This window comes from Canis lupus, chromosome 24, assembly GCF_048164855.1.
Source record: "Canis lupus baileyi chromosome 24, mCanLup2.hap1, whole genome shotgun sequence".
NCBI classification, from domain to species: Eukaryota; Metazoa; Chordata; class Mammalia; order Carnivora; family Canidae; genus Canis; species Canis lupus.
The window spans coordinates 13,061,130-13,079,707 of record NC_132861.1 but is presented as its reverse complement, the minus strand read 5'-3'; the positions used below and the strand labels follow the sequence as shown (position 1 = coordinate 13,079,707).

The 18,578-nt window shown below is 45.9% G+C and overlaps 1 protein-coding gene across 6 annotated transcripts in view; it reads right to left on the bottom strand.

Moving 5' to 3' along the window:
- The window catches only part of FLT1 (fms related receptor tyrosine kinase 1), a 178,921-nt gene that overhangs the window by 6,060 nt on the left and 154,283 nt on the right, over positions 1–18,578 (bottom strand). For all 6 annotated transcript variants that reach the window (XM_072795627.1, XM_072795628.1, XM_072795626.1 and 3 more), the window contains 9 exons: positions 16,522–16,678; positions 15,994–16,091; positions 15,210–15,332; positions 13,590–13,701; positions 11,939–12,038; positions 5,496–5,601; positions 5,112–5,254; positions 2,439–2,523; positions 444–538 (listed from right to left, as the gene is read on the bottom strand). In XM_072795627.1, the coding sequence (XP_072651728.1) occupies positions 444–538; positions 2,439–2,523; positions 5,112–5,254; positions 5,496–5,601; positions 11,939–12,038; positions 13,590–13,701; positions 15,210–15,332; positions 15,994–16,091; positions 16,522–16,678 (1,019 nt within the window). The remainder of the gene's footprint in view (positions 1–443; positions 539–2,438; positions 2,524–5,111; positions 5,255–5,495; positions 5,602–11,938; positions 12,039–13,589; positions 13,702–15,209; positions 15,333–15,993; positions 16,092–16,521; positions 16,679–18,578) is intronic.

The following is an 18,578-nucleotide window of genomic DNA, read 5'->3' as shown; positions in this document are numbered from 1 at the left end:
TCTCAGGATGGCAGATCTTAGGACTAGAAAACAGGACTGTGACAACTGCTTCCTGTACAAACACTGCCAGCCCAGGGTATAATCATGGGCCAGCTTCCCTCCCTGCCCCCATAAGCATGTCTCCATCTGTTCACAGTTGGGCACGTCAGCCTCCTTCCAGCTGAGGCACTGTACTTCATGTGTTTGGACTGCCTGTCCCTGCTGCAGTTTTCTGCCTGTTTTTACTTCTCAAATCCCAAGCTTCCTGCTCAGCACTTGGTGCTCATATCTTTGATTTTATACCCTCCTAAGGAAAAAAAAAAAAAAGTGCTCTTCTGCAATGCCTGAGCATAGTAGTTCAGGAGGGCAAGTAGCTCTCAGATCTCCCCCATTGAGTTTAGCCTAGTATCCTTCATCACACACCCCCATCAACCGATCATAGAAAAGACCCCCAGATTCCTTACTCAATCTTCAGGGAGGCCTTGGGTTTGCTCTCAGCCCAGGTGAAGCGCTTCAGCAAGGGGGAAGCCAGCAGAGTGCTACTGTCCACTTGGTAGTCCTGATGGGGAGGAAGGAAAAAGGTTACACTTCTTGCCTGACCGACAGGGGTCCATGAATCTGGGGGATAATGCTGGGATGGTCCATGAATCTGGGGGATAATGCTGGGATGGAATAAGCTATTCACCCCAAACTCTGTCCTCACCTGCCTATTGAGACAAAGCATGTTCTCTGTATTGGCAAATCTAAATTTTATAAGTTGCAAGAAATGCCTATTATTCCCTGTGACTTTGAGGTTCTTCTTCCTGAATATACACTTACACAAAAGGGGAGGGATGCCTGGGGGGACTCAGGTCATGATTCCAGGGTCCTGGGATTGAGTTCCGCATTGGGCTCCTTGCGGCAAGCCTGGTTTTCCCTCTGCCTATGTCTCTGTCTCTGTCTCTGTCTCTCTCATGAATAAAAAAAAGAAAAAGGAGGGGGGAAACTATAGATAATGGGTGAGCATTTTTTATAGTATACTTTTGTGTCCATTATTGCATACATATACTAAAACTAATGTTGGCAGACGACTGTTGTCTGTAAGTATGCTGTTATTTGGTGACCATACAAAAGATGCAAGAATTCTGATAAATTCTAAAGACTTGGTTTAATTTTTGTTGTTGTGAATCCTTTAGAATTTTCAGGCCTATATTACTGTTTTGCAGCAATTTCATTTTCTCGTTGCTTCAGCTTTAGCATGGAATTTTATGCAGGCTCCTCCTTCCTCTGTTGATAGAACATTCCCAGTATGTGTGGACTCCACACTTTGTTCCTCCACCCTTTGCATCTCTGGGCTGTTTTCATGTCCTTACTCATCAGTAAACAAGCCTAAGCAAGCAAAGAAGCTTACCACTGTATCAGCCTGGGGAGGGTTGGTGGATAGCAATCTTCCATGTTTTGCCCAGTATCATTTCCTAGGACTTAAAACCAACTTCCTGAGCAGAAAAAAATTCAGCTACTTTACTTTTGTGTTCTGTGGGTTATTTGTAATGTTTTTAACGTTTCAATCATCTTTTCCTCTTTAGAGGTTTTGAAACGCTTTGGGGCTCTTTTAAAGATGACTGTGCTGGGTCTCAAGGTGTTTGTGATCATCAGCTTCACATTGTGTTTGGTTTTACAGCCCTTTTATGGGACATGGGCATTACCAGTGTCCTCAAACTTGACCATGCACATCAATCCCCTGGGGACCTTGTGACAGGGCAAAATGTGACTCACTGATAATGAATGGGTCTTGAGATTTGGCATTTCTATCCTGCTTAGTGACAACGGTGTTACCTGGAGATCAGTTTGAGTGTAAGGGTCTTGATGCTGGAAGGGCACTCTTGCCCAGCCCTCCCTCTCCTCCCATTACTTTCTCAACCTCCTGTCCTAGAGCTTCAAAGAGACAAATTGGGTAAGGCCTTGTGTTTGCCAGGCTGTACTGGATTGCTTCTAGTGTGGCTGTAGGACCATGGCCATTCAGCCTATAGAACCTTAGTGGGAAGGAGCATAAGGCCTGGGTAGACTTCTCTCGGGACTTCAAGACTACTCTTAAGGGAGAGCTTTCTGTTGCATCATGAAGACCCAGCCACCCACAGTTTTGAATTCCTCCATTAATCTGAAAGCAGGATTCCATCATTGATAGACAAGAAGCCAAGAAACCCAATGAAGTTTCCTAAGGGACTAAACTATGAACAGGTGAAGACTTGGACCCTGGAGAGCATTCCTAGGTCATTCTCAAACTACAGAACTACCTGCTTTCAAATTAGCTCTGTATAGCTAAGCCTTGTTGTCAGGTCTCCCGGAATTGTCATTTCAGTCACTAATCATTACTGATCCCCATTGACTGAGAGCCACCAGAATACGGGAGTTTGTATAGGGATAGAGCCTGGCAAAGGGTCCTGCCAGGGTGCATTGAGTAGGTTAATTCCATTACTTACATCAAAAATAGAGGTGGTGTTTGGTGAAAGTTCTTCAAAGGTTTTGATTCTCTCCAGGCTCATGAAATTGAAAGCATTTACATATCTGATGAAGAAAGAATAACCAAGACAGGTAAGTGCAGCCAGCTTTTATTAGTCAGGAAACTATATGGGTACTGTATCTGATCCAAGGTGAACCAAAGTACCAGAAAGAATCCTTGACTCCTGAGGCTGAAAGAATCCTGACAGCAGTGGCCACTTCTCCCATGGTTGTCAATCCACACTGCATAGTTTCAAGCAAAAATCCAGAAAGGACCCTTGAGAAACTACTTAGTGGTTGGGCTTCTAGTCCTTTGTGGAATTGGAGAAATGTCAGGCCTAGAAGAAACCTGAATTATCACGTGGCCTAAACACCCTACATTACAAAATAGAGAAATGATGCCCAGAGAAGGGATATGACTTGATAATAGCTGCCTACCTCAAAGGAGACCAAGGTCTCAGAGCTGATTTAATAGCTAGTCCTGTATATTCTGTTCTGGGATTCCAGATTGGGAGAAATGGGTGGTATTTTTATGTTTTCTGTAGAATTAACTACCTACTGACCTTTTGTTGATGATCTATTAGGAAGGTTAACAGAGATTTCTACTATAACTATATGATTTTCCTCCTAAGGCAAGTTCACCTACTGACTGAGTTTCTTAGTCTGAAACCCTATCACCATCTGCAAGGCCCAGTTTCTTAGATAAGCTCCTTATTGGCCTAAGGCTAAGCAGCATTCTAGAAAGGCCCAAATAACTGACAACTTCCCTCCCCCTTCTCTGATACAGTCAGATATTGCTAATGTGTTCAATCCCAATCAGTTTTCTTATCTTGGGGAAAAAAAAAAAGGTGATTTGATGAGTGATTTCTTATCTTTAAAAAGAAATCTTTTTTTTCTTTCTTTAAGGGTAATTCATGGGACTCCTGGGTGGCTCAGCGGTTGAGGGGGTGTCTTTGGCTCAGTGTCTGGAATTGAGTATTGCATCGGGCTCCCTGAGAGGAGACTGCTTCTCCTTTCCGCCTGTCTCTGCCTCTCTCTGCATCTCTCTCATGAATAAATACATATCTTTTAAAAAATAAAAAATAAAAAGGTTCATCCAAGTGGGTGAATCCCAACTAGAGTTCTTGGGAGCCCTGGGTGGCGCAGTGGTTTAGCCTGCCTTTGGCCCAGGGCGCGATCCTGGAGACCCGGAATCGAATCCCACATCGGGCTCCCGGTGCAGGGAGCCTTCTCCCTCTGCCTGTGTCTCTGCCTCTCTCTCTCTCTCTGTGACTATCATAAATAAATAAAAAAAAAAAAAAAAAAAAAAGAAACCAACTAGAGTTCTTATCTTAAAAAAAAAAAAAAAAAGGTTGACTCATGACATGTTGATACATGTACAACTGTTAGTGATGATATCTTTGATATAATCAGATATGGCTAATGTGTTCAATCCCAGCTAGTTTTCTTACCTTAAAAAAAGGATGATTCATCAGTTGGGCTGGTTGTGAAGTGTGAGCAGTGCCACTGACCTATAACCCATTACCACAAATGTGGGCTGGCCACTGGACTCCTGGGCCTCTCATAGATGCTTGTCAGTCTTTTCAGACTGGTCCAATCATTAGCCATGCCTCCCCTGGTCACCTGCCAAGTTTGGCTGAACTGAGGCCAAAGCTCTACAGTTCTGCCTACTGCAGATAAAGATGCTAGAGGGCCCACAGGACAGTCTAAATTTCCTAAAAATAGTTCTAACAGCATGGGAACAGGGAAGGAGTATCAAACTGCAATCTGCTATTTTCTAAACACACAATTTTGGCAGGCTATCTTCTATGGAGACTCACTGTCCCCATTTGTGTAACAGGAATAATATCTACTGTATAGTATTGTTTTGAGCATTAAAGGAATTGATGTATACAAAGAGCCTAGCACAGTGCCAGAACAGCACATATCTTTGTGACCTTTAATGTGTATGACACACTTGCAACCATTAGCAGTGATGAACACCATATGCAACTGTTAGTACCGATGTGGGATGCATGTATAACCGCTAGTAACGACATGTTGGACATGTTGATACATGTATAACTGTTAGTGCTGAATATGTGTGATACATGTGTAACTATGAGTACTGAAGAGCTGATTCCCACCCAGCTATCAATATTTCTTCCCTTATCCCGTCTCCAACTTCTGCAGCAAGGAGAGATATGTTAGTGTGCCAAGTAAGAAAAAAAAAGTTTGTTCTATATAAAGTCTTATGAAAGAAAGTTATTGGGGAAAAAAGATGTAGGATTATCCTAGAATAAAATTAAAATGCAATGCATTATGCTTGATTAGATCCTGTTTTTGCCTTTTGTTTTTTAAGGCATAAATGATGTTTGGGAAACTTACGGAAATGTGAATATTTAATAATATTAAGGAACTATCAATTTCTTTGGTGTGATAATTTTGATGTGGTAACACAAACAGCCTTACAAGATTTAGGGGGAGAATATTATAATGCCTTATGCTCTGTTCCAATTGGTTCAGCAAACGGGGAAAAAAAAAACCCACATGCACACAGAATGTATGCATAGAGACAAAATAGGGCAAAATGTTAGCTTTGGTTGAATTTAGAAGGTGGACTTTTTAATGTTTGAAAATTTTATAGTACAGGCTAGGGAAGAAAGGACTCTTACCTGACATTATCAGAACTTCCTGAATTAAACTTTGGAGCTGAGATATCTTCCTTGAAGAAGTCATCAGAGAAGGCAGGAGATGAGTATGTAAATCCACTATTTCCTGTCAGTATGGCATTTAGTGGGATATAGTCTTTTCCATCCTAAAATACCAAAGATAGAGCTCTAATTGTACAAATTTCTATATCCATCTACATCTGTGAAACATGTCAGCTTCAACTGTGTCATTTCCACAACTTTTGTTGTGTTTTGGGAAGATAATTTTGCATACACACACATTTAACTGCTAATTTCTGCTATTAATAGCTCTTAAAAATAACACCCCCTTGACTTACATTCAAAGGCATTTGGGTCTTCGGATATTTTAAATAAATTTAGCTTTACCTGTTGTACATTTGCTTGAAGCAAATCACCTAGTTTTTCCACAAGTTCTGCAAATCTTGGCCTTTCTTTAGGGTCTTTGTGCCAGCAGTCCAACATGATCTGATAGCTGTTGGGTGAAAGCACAACAGAAATAGCTGAAGAACAGTAGTAATTATGTAAATTGCCCTACATTCATCAGCAAAGTGATGGGTGTTGTCCTATAGATAAAGGTTATGCTTCTTGTAGTATATGATATTTGCCTTCGTTTTTGGATTTGGGCATGCAGCACCCACACACACAAGGCTATCTGGGCCAGGTCCTGCTGGTAGTGGAAAACATTTCTACAAAGGCAGACTAATAAACCAACCCTCTGAAGCCCATCACCTCCCAAATTCTTTGGGGTGCTTGTGGTTTCTGCAGAGAGGAAGTCATGAGCCCTTCTTGAATAAAGCAGAGCTACTGGAAAAAGAAGCACCCCTGTTGACTTGCAGTATAAAGCTCCTCCTCTCACTGTAAAAAGCAGGGCAATGTCCTTAAAGGTGCAAGTTATCATAGACACAAATATCCATGGGTGAATCGTTTATAGTACTTATTATATTCTCAGGCTATCAAAAAAAGATGGACTCAGGCTTTTCAATAAGTATATGGTATGTCCAGGGCTGCCTCACAGTTACATTATTGAGCTCAGCAGTGGAAACCAGAGAAGGCCCTGTGTACAGGACTCAAGTCACTTCCAAAATGTGAAAGTTTGTGTAGAGTATGGGTAGTTCTGTGGGTTGTGTGCAGGTTTCTTGCATGTGGCTGATCCCCTCTCTTCCTGGTAACCCCAGCATTTCTTTTTTTTTTTAACTTTAATATTAATTTTTAAAAGACTTTATTTATCCATTCATGAGAGACACACAGAGAGAGGCAGAGACAGAGGCAAAGGGAGAAGCAGGCTCCCTGCGGGAAGCCCAACGTGGAAATCCATCCCAGGACCTCAGGATCATGCACTGAGCCAAAGGCAGACACTCAACCACTGAGCCACCCAGGCATCCCAACCCCAGCATTTCAAAGCAGCCATTACAAACTGACCTCCCACACCTCTCAAGTCACTAGGTACAGGCTGAGTTTCTGGATATGAAAACATTTAATATTACAGAAGCCAGATTGTGCCCTGGAATTGAATGATCAATTTTAAAGGACTTTATTTATTTATTCATGAGAGACACAGAAAGACAGAGACGTAGGCAGAGGGAGAAGCAGGCTCCGTGCCGGAAGCCCAATTGGGACTCGATCCCGGGATTCTGCGATCATGCCCTGAGCCAAAGGCAGACACTCATCCGCTGAGCCACCCAGGCATCCTGGGTCCTGGGATTTAAATGTCAACAGGGTTCCTTGTCAATTCTTCTCCTCTGACCTTTGAGATGGAAAGATATTGGGCTCTTTTCTTGGTCATGCATGGGGGAATACAGGTCCCTGCCTGCACATCCTCCTTGTAGAACACATGCCAGAGGTCTTTACACGCACTGGCTTATAATTTACTCTCTTTTGGTTCTTTCCTCTCCTCAAGAGATGTTTACTGTAAATATCTCTTATCTCAGAAAACCATCTGGACTAGAGAAGACTGACCAAGTTGGATCAAAATCTGAGTGGCCTCAGAATTTGGATCTGGATCAGAACCTGGCTGAGCGCACTATGCTGGTGGGGACCACATCTCCACACCCCTCACCTAGCTGAGGGCCTGCCATGTAAGTATTTGATAAGGAAGTCAGACTGGTCTCTGGGAAGAGCTAGCAAGGCTCCTTGCATGAATTCTTAAGCCATATTGCAGACATTACTTGTAGTGCTGGACCTGGGTGTTCCGAGGAAAAGCCTGAGAACCACACCCCCACACACACACCGCCACTTCTTAGACATGTGCTTTCAATCTGCACCAGCTGCTCCAGTGTCTCTTAAGGCTATCCCTATTTTGTCTCAAAGTACAGGGGAGATGACTAACAAAGGAATATAGGAAGGTTAAGAAAAGAGAAAAGAATATCGCAAGAAAGGAAAAATAAGAAAGGCAAAAGCCCAGGCAAAGCTAATCTGCAAAATGTATATCTTGACTATGAGTAGTTGGATAGAGGCAATGCTCCAAGCTTCCAGGCAGCTGGTGAAAAGAAGGAATAATCAATTATGTGGTGCACATAAGCCAAAAGTTAAAAACAGACCAGTTACTTGGAAGAAGCATGACTATTCCTAGAACTGAAATCTGAAAGGAAGCTGTCCTAGACGCCTCTCAACAGTGTAATTTCCATCTAGGAAATAATGACTTCATGGGACTGTCTTGTACCTTGTCTTTCAATGTTGGCCAATGCCTTAAGAGCAAAAGCACCACTCAGGAAAAACAATTTTGAGAGGCAAGACACTGTGGCCTGCTGTGTGTTTCTCCTCAGGTCCCCAGGAGAGTGGTGGCACCATGTGGTCTTCAGATACCCTCCATGGGTACTGGTGTTCGAAAGCAAGCTCCTCATATAGTCAGATGGTTGAGTTGAGGTTCTGCTTTCTGAATACCCAGTGAGCACATAACCTAAGTCTTTGATTAAGGGATCATAAAGATCACTTGTCTGACTCGCAGATTCTCCCAACTTTGACCAAACTGATGGGTCAAGCTCTTCTCAGAAGATGATTCTGGTTCCCTGCCACCCATATCTTTCATCTGTGGTACCTATTTTGCCTAACTCCCAGGGGGTGCGGTGGGGCTCAATAGGTCCCAAGAGCTCTGAAGGCCATGTCAAGGACTACTCTACTGAGGCTCAATTTGCAGACACACAGGAGACTGGGAGTGAGGAGAGGAACACATGTTTTCCAACTCTGGGCCATTGTCCCCACTGTCTAGGAGACCTAGGAGAGGAGCTGCAGTGCCCATGGTCCCTACTGTCCCAGACAACCAGCCTCAGAGTGAGGCCTCAAGGCACTTGCTCCATTCAGGCAACCTGTTAGTGGCCAGAGGTCTGAAGTAGCATAAGACAGTCTGCACAGGGGTACCTGGGTGGCTCAGTCAGTTAAGCGTCTGCCTTCAGCTTAGGTCATGATCTCAGGGCCCTGGGACTGGGCTCCCTGCTCAGTGAGGAGTCTGCTTCTCCTCCCTCTGCCTGCAGCTCCCCCTGCTGGTGCTTCCACTCTCTATCAAATCAATAAAATCTCTCTCTTCTTTTTTAAAAAACAGTCTGCACAATCCTGTGTGGATCTCACTTTGTTTACATGTTTTACTAATTTTTTGAGATAGGTGCAAAAACATTTACCAAGGAGTTAGGAGATCACCAGACAAAGCCCAAGATCCCACACCCCAGATGCACTGGCTGTGATGTGATGAAGGCTGGCCTGTTTCCACCTTATCACACTGAAGCCGAACCATCCAAGGCAGTTCTAGCAATGAACAGTCTTGGAGGCTGTTGGAAGGACACTGAATGTATACACAGATAATATATAAAAGGTAGCCAAAGCAAGAAAGGCTTGAACCAAACAAAAAAGGGGGATGATCCTGCAAGTAGGGAGGACACAGTCCTGCAGCCAGCACCCTTTCACTGCTGAGCTAAAAGCTGCTGCAAGCAGGACTTGCCCTGTCTTCTCCCTGTCCAAACTAGCAAAAGGGACCACCTACAACTCCTTGCTGTTTTTATTTTGATTCTTGGTTTCTGATTTCTAGTTTCCATTCCTCTTGCCTAAAATCCAATGCAAAACATCTCAGCAAACACCAAAGGAAAAGAAAAAAAAATCAAAACACTCATTGCTTATTTCCTTATTGGAAGACATCTGATTAAACAGGCTCTGGGCGAGGAACCAGCCACTCAGGGTTGAACAGTTTATATCACTAAGTAAACAGGTTTAATACAGTAAAGAGACACCAGCTGCACCCACCCCAACAGCCCTTCTTGAAACCAGCTGTGGGAAGGGTTTCCTTTTCAAGCTATCACTCAAGCCCCCAAGTGCACGCCACGTTAGGCCAAGTTCAGGTCACAGAGGCCAGTTTTGAGAGCTGCACTTTGTCCTCCACCCAGGCCTTCCCGCTGTTGGAGCCAACAAGAAGGAGATTACTCTATCAGCCCTCAAACGCCTGAGAATGGCTGAAGGTTTGAATTCTAGCCTTCTGAACAAACACTTCACAAAGCTACTGCTTTTCATAGCTTCTAGAACTCCCCAGCATTGAGGAACCATCCTTCTGTCTACAGCTTCTCCCTCTGTGGGATACAAGTGTTTCCTGGGAGTGGTTAATGGGAAAACTTGAAGCTTTGATAAAGTCCAAGGGAGTTTTCAGTCCAAAGCTGATAGGACTTTGCAACTTTTAGAGTCATCTGGGACCAGAGCCTGGGTAGGTATTAGAACAGACCCTGTAGGCATGTAGCCTGGTGCTGTGGACTCTGGGCTCAGACCAACTTATTTGCAATGTGGCAGATCACTTAGAGGTTCTGTGCCTTGATTTTCTCACCTATAAAATGGAATTAATAACTCTATAAAGTAAGTACAATTATGAGCATTAGGTAAGTTAATATATGTTAAAAGACATATATTAATATTATATTATTATATAAATTATATTATTTAGTGCTTCATATATTAATATGTATATTATATTATTATATAAATTATATTTAGTGCTTCAGTGCACTAAAGCACTAAATAACTGTTTCATTAATAAATATTAAATGTCACTTAATAATGATTGCAATTATTATGGCTAGTATTTGAGAACTAGTTTTGTGATTGTCAGATTATGTGAAGAAGTGGAAGAAATATTCAAAGCACAAGCGGACATATTAGAGAAACTTTTTCTAAGGAATGTGGGATGTATTTCTAATTTAATAGTCCTATGATCTAGGGAAATCAATCCAAAAGGCTTCTAAATGTCCCCTATGCTACTATTTAGTTGACAGTGGACAAATCACTTCACTTGTGAGAGGATTAGTTTCATTACTCATTAAATTCAAATGATAGCGTCTGCTTGTCTGCCCCTCAAGGTTTCTGGGAGCTTTAGATGAAACTGTACTTAGAAAATGGTGAAGTGCAAAGTGATCTCATTTTACACCAGATCTCCTGGAGGCTGCCCCGTTCCACCAAGCAAAAAGAGACAAGCAATAAAAAAATTTCAATACTTTCCACACTCCACAGCCCAACTGTCACATCCTGAGGACTAATCTAGCTCCGTTCCCAGCTCTCAGAAAAGAGCCCTGCCTCAAGGTCTCTGGACTTTCCTGGTAAGACCATGCAAGCCTGACAATAACAGGTCCCCCTAGCTCCTTTCTATACTCACACTAGTCCCCAGTGCTGCCTTAATGGGCCGAAGTCTCTCTCCCATCCTCATTCTGGTCTTGTCCTCAGATGATGAAGGAAAGAGACAGCAACCTTGCACTTTGGCCAAGCCCACACTTCCTTCATTCCCTCTGACTCCTGCCCAGAGGCAAGCCTAGGGCTTCTGACAAGACCCCATTGTGTGGGTAGGACAGGGAGGGCCGCCCGCCAGTTCAGGAAAGGTGGTGCCGCCTTGAGGAGGCCTAGTCCTTGTCAGCAGCTCAACAAAACTGCAAGTGTCATCACATTCCTGCTTAGGCCTCAAAGTGCAAAACATCCACAAAGCTTCAGGAACAAAGAGTATCCGAGGGAGGCCAGCAAGCATTTGCACAATGGAGAGAGCCTTCACGTGGAGCCTAGAGTCCTAGGATCGTAAGCAGGAAGCCCTCTTGAGAAGAAGCTCCACGCAGCTACCAATTCCTAAAATGAGCCTAGAGAAGTCTTCATGCCCATGAAGGCTTTTATGGAGTATGATTACTTTTTTTTTTTTAAGATTTTATTTATTCATAGAGACACAGAGAATGAGAGGCAGAGACAGGCAGAGGGAGAAGTAGACTCCATGCAGGGAGCCCGACGTGGGACTCGATCCCAGGTCTCCAGGATCGCGCCCTGGGCTGCAGGCGGCGCTAAACCGCTGCACCACCGGGGCTGCCCTGGAGTATGATTACTACTTCATTCAGGGATTCTCCCTTTATCTCTCCTCCACCTCTTCCCCTGAATTCCACAGGAAAGCCCCTCAGCAGTCTCAAGGGTGCCTGGAGGACTGACTGGTCCATGGCAGCTTTTAGCCCTCCATCCCTGGGGCTGCTTAGCTCATTCGGCTCCCTCTTCAGCTTTGAACCGAAAACTCCCTTGGACTTTATCAAAGCTTCAAGTCTTCTCATTAACCACTCCCACGTGGTCTGTTCAGTGCCTGAATTCATACCTAGAAGCTCCATTTCTAACTCCAGTTCCAGCCAAAGGCCTTGAAAAGTCTTGTCAGCGCTCAAGAGGGTAAATAGGGAGGATGGATGGGTCAGGGATAATGCGTCCTGTTTCCAGAAAAGAGAGGCCAAGCAGGCCTCGGATCCTAAGCATCAGCAGGATGTCTCCTTTCTGAGGTGTGCTGCTGGGGAGAGCACGGTGGGTGGGAAGGGAGGAAGCCGGGGGCTCACATTTCAGGAGTGGCGTATTCCGGGGCCCTCATCCTCATGCCTTCCTTCAGGCGGCTGCAGAAGTCCTCGTCCATTTGCACGCCTGGGTATGGAGACCCACCTGCCAGAGACAGCAAGGGGAACACAGGGCACGTCATGGCTTCTGGGAGCAGAAGGCCGCGGGGGAGCGAGTCAGTGTTTGTTCCCTCCCTTAAACTGATGGTTTAGTACTAAGTCCCCAGTGACTGGATGGAATTTCATACACAGCAGCGCCCACAGGGAAGCTCAGCAGATACTCATCAGAGCCACGGGCTTGCTTGGTCAGGCCTGTGGTGCCGGGTGTCCGACGCCCAAGAGGCCGTTCCTATGGCTACTGCGGTCTGTTTGGTCAGGAGAAGGGGTGTCTGCTGCAGGGAGTTCCCCTCTCCCCAAAGGAACTCGGAAGAAAGCCTGTCAGAGGTTCCTACCTTGGGTGAATGAGATTCTTTTTAAAACGCCGGTGGACCTGGAATAGGATCCTCGTGGATCATTCACACCTCAGGGAGAATGATTTACTTCACTACTTTCTTATAAATTCCTCACAGAACCAGACTAGCTGCTGGGAGGGACCTGAGAGCAAAGGGGTCCTGAGCTCTGGGGTGCGGCGGGTGGGCTGGGGCGTGCCTGAGGGGCCCAGACTTGGTCCTTGGCCAGTTCTACCACCCAGGATACCCACGTGACCTTTCCTTTTAGGGAGATGCTTGGCTGGAGTTAGGGATGAATAAAGGCTCCCAACCTGCTCTGTTCCAGACGTTGAACCTAGTCTCTCCCCACATTTGTTTGTCTGTACTTTCTAGTGTGTACTGCTGGTAGGAAGCAGCTGGGAGGCGTGCAGCTCTGGCACCGTGTCACTGTGGGGCCACTGTGGCCGCCAAGCTGCTTTCAAGGACTGGAAGCAACAGGTGCCTGTCATCGAAAGCAGGGGAATGATTTTCACACATTTCAGGAAACCAGGGATGTTACTGGGTGACTTATTTGCTCTGAAAGGCAAATTTTTGGCAAAGTCCAAAAGACTGTTGGCTGGCCCCCATGCTTGGGAGGCCTCGGAGCATCAGAGTGTGGCTGCAGGCAGATGTGGGCTCTGTGCACATCTGTGTGCCTGGGGCCTTGAACAGGCTTTCTAGCCACCCATAGTGGATGTTATTGGGAGCAGAATAAATATAACCAGGGTTCCCATTGTTCTTCCCACGTGAACCAGCATCTGGGGCTAGCTGAGCTAATATTGGAGCCACGAGAGGCCTCCTGTTTCTAAGGTCGCCAGCTAAGCTGTGCTTGTTGGGGCCTTTCTGGAAGAAATTCTGAGGGGAGGGGGATGCAGGAAGGGACGAGGTAGGGCGGTGGCAACTGGGGAGTTTGAGGAATTAGGAGAAGGAGCAAAGCATAGAGAAAGTAGACTGGCTGAAGGTAAACCTGACCTCAGATGTGATGCTGATCCACCTCCCCTCCCCGTGTGCGCTCCTAGAGGGCATCTTCACAGGGTGCACATGCGTGCACCATTGCTCATGTGAGCCTTGTGAGCTGCTACAAGGACCTGTGTGTCTTTTAGAGGCTGATCTCAAGGGTGGATCTATCTGGAGGACACTCGGCAGAAGATGCAGCCATTTATGTGATCCCTTCCTTCCCCCAGGTTTACCTAGGGAGAAGATTTCCCACAGCAGTACTCCGTAAGACCACACGTCACTCTTGGTGCTGTAGATTTTGTCGAAGATAGATTCAGGAGCCATCCACTTCAGAGGAAGGCGTGTCTAGAAAAGGACAGGAGGGCCTTGAGCAGATGGACACGAAAACAAAGCATGTTCAACCCAAGTGCCCGTGGGGTCACCTCCCAGATAACACTTGGCCCACAAATCATTTCCTAGAGCAGCTAAGGTTTCCTAAGATGGAGGAAACTGTCAGAACATGCAGTGTCACACTAAAAGACCATGGTAAGTGTTGGGTGAACTCCTCCCTCGTATCCAGCATGTCCTCACTCCATGACTCTGTAAGAAACCCTTCTTCCCCCCAAAAGGCAGGCATGCACCCTCCAGGGTCCTGGAAAGGAATGATCTGAATTAGGACACGTCCTGAACAGTCGATGATTTTCAGGGCTTGGGGTTTTGTTTTTAAGGAGGAAGGTTTTGAAAGGCATTCCTGCGTAAAAAGGCAGGATTTTTAAAGTCACTGAATCAGGGAAGTGGGCAAAGACACTGGAAGGAAGGGAGGTGGTAGTATTTAGGCGACAATTTGGCAGGTTTTCAAGGGTGCAGACCGATCTTCCTTCTCCTCAGACAGCAGGAGTCTCGGTGGGCTCAGTCTTGCACTTTAGTTGGATGGGATTTGACAGGAAGTATGGGATCACGGAGAGACAGAAACAGAAGTGGGGGAGGCTGGAAGAGACCCAGGGGACAGAAAATAGGGACAGATTTTGCCTATCAGGGCTCACGGGGAAGGTTCGTTGTTCTCCTTTTCTAAGAAGAGGCTACAGAGCAGTGGTTCTCAGAGTGACCCGGGACCAACTGTATCTGTAGCACCTAGAAAACTTGGTAGAAAGGCAAATTCTCAGACCCCACCCAAGACTCCCTGAACCCGAATCAGAACCTCTGGGTGTGGAGCTCAGTAAATCATGGTTTTAATAAGCCCTCCAGGTGATGTGTGTGCTTGCTCAAGTTTGAGAATCCCTCCTAGAGCGAGCGTCAGAGCCCAGACGCAGGCTTAAGAAGAGAGGACACAGGAGGTCACCTACAGACGTGAAAGCTAACACTGTGTTCAAAAACAAGCGGGGAAGAGAAGCCAGAGCGGGCCAGCAGGGAGGCGCTAGGCGGGAGGCAGGCCTGGGAGGTGAACCATTTCCTCCTCAGATAAGACTGACACCCTCCCCCACCCTTTCCTGAGCTATCCACACCTGCCGAATCAATCACCCGGGGTTTACTTGAGGGAAAGAGTCCAGGCTGTTCCTCCCAGCGGTACAGGGCACTCCCACAGGAGCCCAAGGGAGGGCAGGATGAGGTCTTACCAGGCCCCACTGCACAGTTCCCGGGCTCGCAGGCTGTGGCAGTGCTGCCCAAAAGGCCAGGTCCCACGCCAGCAACGGGGAGAGCACAGAACCAGGAGACAGGGGGCCCTTCTGAGCCCCGCGCAAGGGCCCATTCAGGCTGCTCATCTTCACAGAAAGCCACAGGATGGTTTTCAGGGAGTGTGTAAAGATTTACCCAGGGCTTTGGTGTGTGCTTCCAAGATGACATAAGTGAGTCAAAGCAACAGCACATTGACTTACATCTCCTTTTCTCACGTAATCGGGGTTTTTATAAATGTCCCGGGCAAGGCCAAAATCGCAGATCTTCACCACATTGTTCTCAGATAAAAGAATATTTCTCGCTGCCAGGTCCCGATGGATGCACTAGAACAAAACAGTTGCCTCATCATTGCATTCCCTTGATCTAACCCACTGTTTTCCCGCGCCTTTTCAGCGTCCTTATTCCTCTTACTCTGAGGATCCATTTCACCTGCTTCCTTTACCTTAAGGGAGCAACTTCCAATGCATACGAGGTGACCATAAACAGAAGCCATTTCTCTGCAAATAGGCCCCCTGAGGCCCGTAAGCCAAGAAGTGGCCTGAATCTGCTTTGCCACTGGCAGGACAGCGTCCTGGTAAACCGAGTTGGCCGTCAGTGTCTCCCAGTCAGCAAAACTCCCCCTGGCCTCTCACCCAGCCTTTCACCCTGAGCTGCCGTTTTGTGGAGCTCTCTGGTGAAGTCATGTATTCCGAGATTCTGGCCAGTTTGGAAAATAGGCCAGAGGGCAGGGTGCAGAATGGCTGGTGGGCTTGTCCAGCCTGAAACCTGGTGAGGTTTTCCCCTAGAATCAAGTTCTACTCATTGGTATCCGAGGCTCCTGAGTCCCATCCGGACACATGAAGGCATTCGTTGTGATGTTTACTCTACATAAGTATAAACAAATACGAGGAAGAGTGGATGTAGAGCAAAGGTGAGTGTGTGTCCATAAAACGTCCACATGTCTAGGCCTGGCACAGAAGGGAAGCAGTAAAAAGCAAGGCTGACCTTTCTGGAAGACAAAAACTCCATGCCTCTGGCCACTTGAAAACTGTAAGAAATCAGATCTTCCATAGTGATGGGCTGCTTGTAGAAATCATCGGAATCTGGAAAGCATTAAAACCATAACTGTTTGTCATGGCTCTTGTTATTTCACCAAATCCCAGTTTATTGGAACAATGTTAGCAAAACATAAAACCAACAAGTAGATCAGAGTTCATTTTCAAGAGCATTTGAGTTTCAACATGAATCTCAGAGATTTTTTTTTCCAGGCCTCCAGCCCATTTTACCCCAGCATGGGGGTGGGGGATGATCTGTTCAAGACAAAAAGCCCTGTGGGGAGACAATCGCCCAGTTCCCTGTCAAAATTAGCAACTCTGTAAATAATCTTAATTCAAATCTTATCTCCTCAGGACATTATCCTTCAAGTCTCCCACGGATGTTTATTAGGGTGATAAATAAGAAAAAAATTTCAGAGATGCACAGTATGTTGTAAAAATATCTCAGACTGTAGGACAGGAAGGAATTAATACCTACCCTCCTCTTCCTCAACATCACTCAGACTTTTATCTTCCTGAAACCCGGAGCTTGCGAAGCTCTCACTGCTGGTGACACTATCTAGTCTTTGTTTCTTGTCTTGCTCCGGATCTGGCTCCATTTTTTCTTTCTTAGGCTCCATGTGTAATGCTGCATCCTTTGAACAGACCAAGAAGGACACAGAGGAAAGAGACTTTCAGAATAGCAATGAGGAAACTAATCCCTCGAGCTGGCAGTTGCCTGAGTTGGGAGAGTTCGTGGCACAAACCGGAGAGTAAGCGCGAGGGCCCTATGGCGCTCAGGTGCCTGGCTCTTCCCTGGGGTTCTGGAGTCTGTTCTGCTTTTGAGGGGGTTTCCAGATAGCATCTTAGGCAGAATAAAGAAATATTAATAGTCGCTGGTATTCACTGAGCGCTTACTCTGTGCCAGCCACTGTATGAAGAATCTTAAGTACATTTTCACATTTAATCTCTGTAACAACTTTATGAAGTACTTCTTGCTTCTCCATGAAGAAATAGGTTCAGAGGAGGCAAGCAGTAAAAAGCCCCATGCAAGTAGTAAATGGCAAAGCTTGAACTCAGGCTTGGCCAACTCCAGTCCATGCCCTTAACCACTTTTTCCATACCACACACCATCTTGTGAAAGATAATCCGAATAGTAGAAACAAATCCCTAGTGGACTTGGGGCTTCACATGGCATAATCCCTCTGAGTAATGAGAGAAGGTTATACTTATCAATTTCTCTGGTTTCTCTGGGGAAGAAGGGAACACGGACATTTCTTTGTCTCCCCTCCATTCAAAACAAAGACACTGTTTGATCCTAAAAAGGGTAGAAAAGACCTTTTATCCTGGACTGGGCATCCAAGCCTTGGTGTGTAATCTGGCTCTTCCATTAACTATGTAAGATCGGGCAAATGACCTTTTTTGGGTCTCACTTTCCTCACTGGAAAAGCTCCATCTTATTATGTTTGGACTCCTAGGAAAGGAGGTGTTGGTTCTGGGTGTTCATGTGGAACCGGAAAGATTTTTATCATCTTTGGCAATTTACCTAATAACTGTTGACACTACAAACTTGGCACTCCCGGTGGCTTCGTGACTATGTACTGGTGGAGCATACACCTCGCTCAGTAATGCTAGCTGGCACTACTGAGGAAGGGGCTCAGAGGGACTAGGGCTCAGTGGTGTCCCTTTCTGCACCTGCACAGAGCAGAGGTGCTGGGATTCATTCTTGCTTGGCTTTTTCTAGAAATGTCACGAAGTAGGAGAGATCCCTCCACTAGAGGGCGCGTTGGGAGTAAGCAGAAGACAGAGGAGGGACAGCCAGCAAACTCAGCGTGGGGGGCGGGGGGAGGGGGTTCCAGGCTCCTGCCTCCTGACAAGAAACCTGCAGAAGCCCTGCTGAGGGAGGATGGGGGAGGGGGGGGCAGGCCTCAGTGTAGATCCCTGCTGCCACCGCAGGTGACTTACCCGAAAATAAATAAACTATAATTCTTTGTTGCTGTGTCTCCCAGAGGCAGTTAAGGTTGGTTCTGCTGGGGCGGGGGGTGGGGGTTACTGGAATTGGATTTTTCACTAGGCCCCTTCTCAGGACACAACGAAGCAGGGAAATGGCACTGGCAGGGGTGTAGGGAGAAGAGTGCTCAATAGGTCCGCTCATGGGTCAGCCCATGACAATGCTCTCCACTCTCTGGGCAGCCTTTCTTTTTATTTATTTATTTATTTTTGTAAATTTTTAAATATTTTATTTAAATTCAATTTGCTAATATATAGTATAACACCTAGTGCTCATCTCGTCATGTGATGAGCAGCCTTCGTATTCATCTTCCCAGTGGTCACAGCCCGGATACGGCTGTCTGCAGGGACCAGAACTCAGGCTCCCTCACCCACTCCTTGACTCCCAATCAATTCTATATTCAGCTTTGCTTATTGGTAAGCACCACTGTTTATATTAAAGGCTGGATGTACGGAACTTTCGGGACTCTAGCAGTACGCGGTGAATTTATTACAAATAGTATTTAAAGAGCCTGGTGCATTTATTTGGAAAATGAAATATCCCAT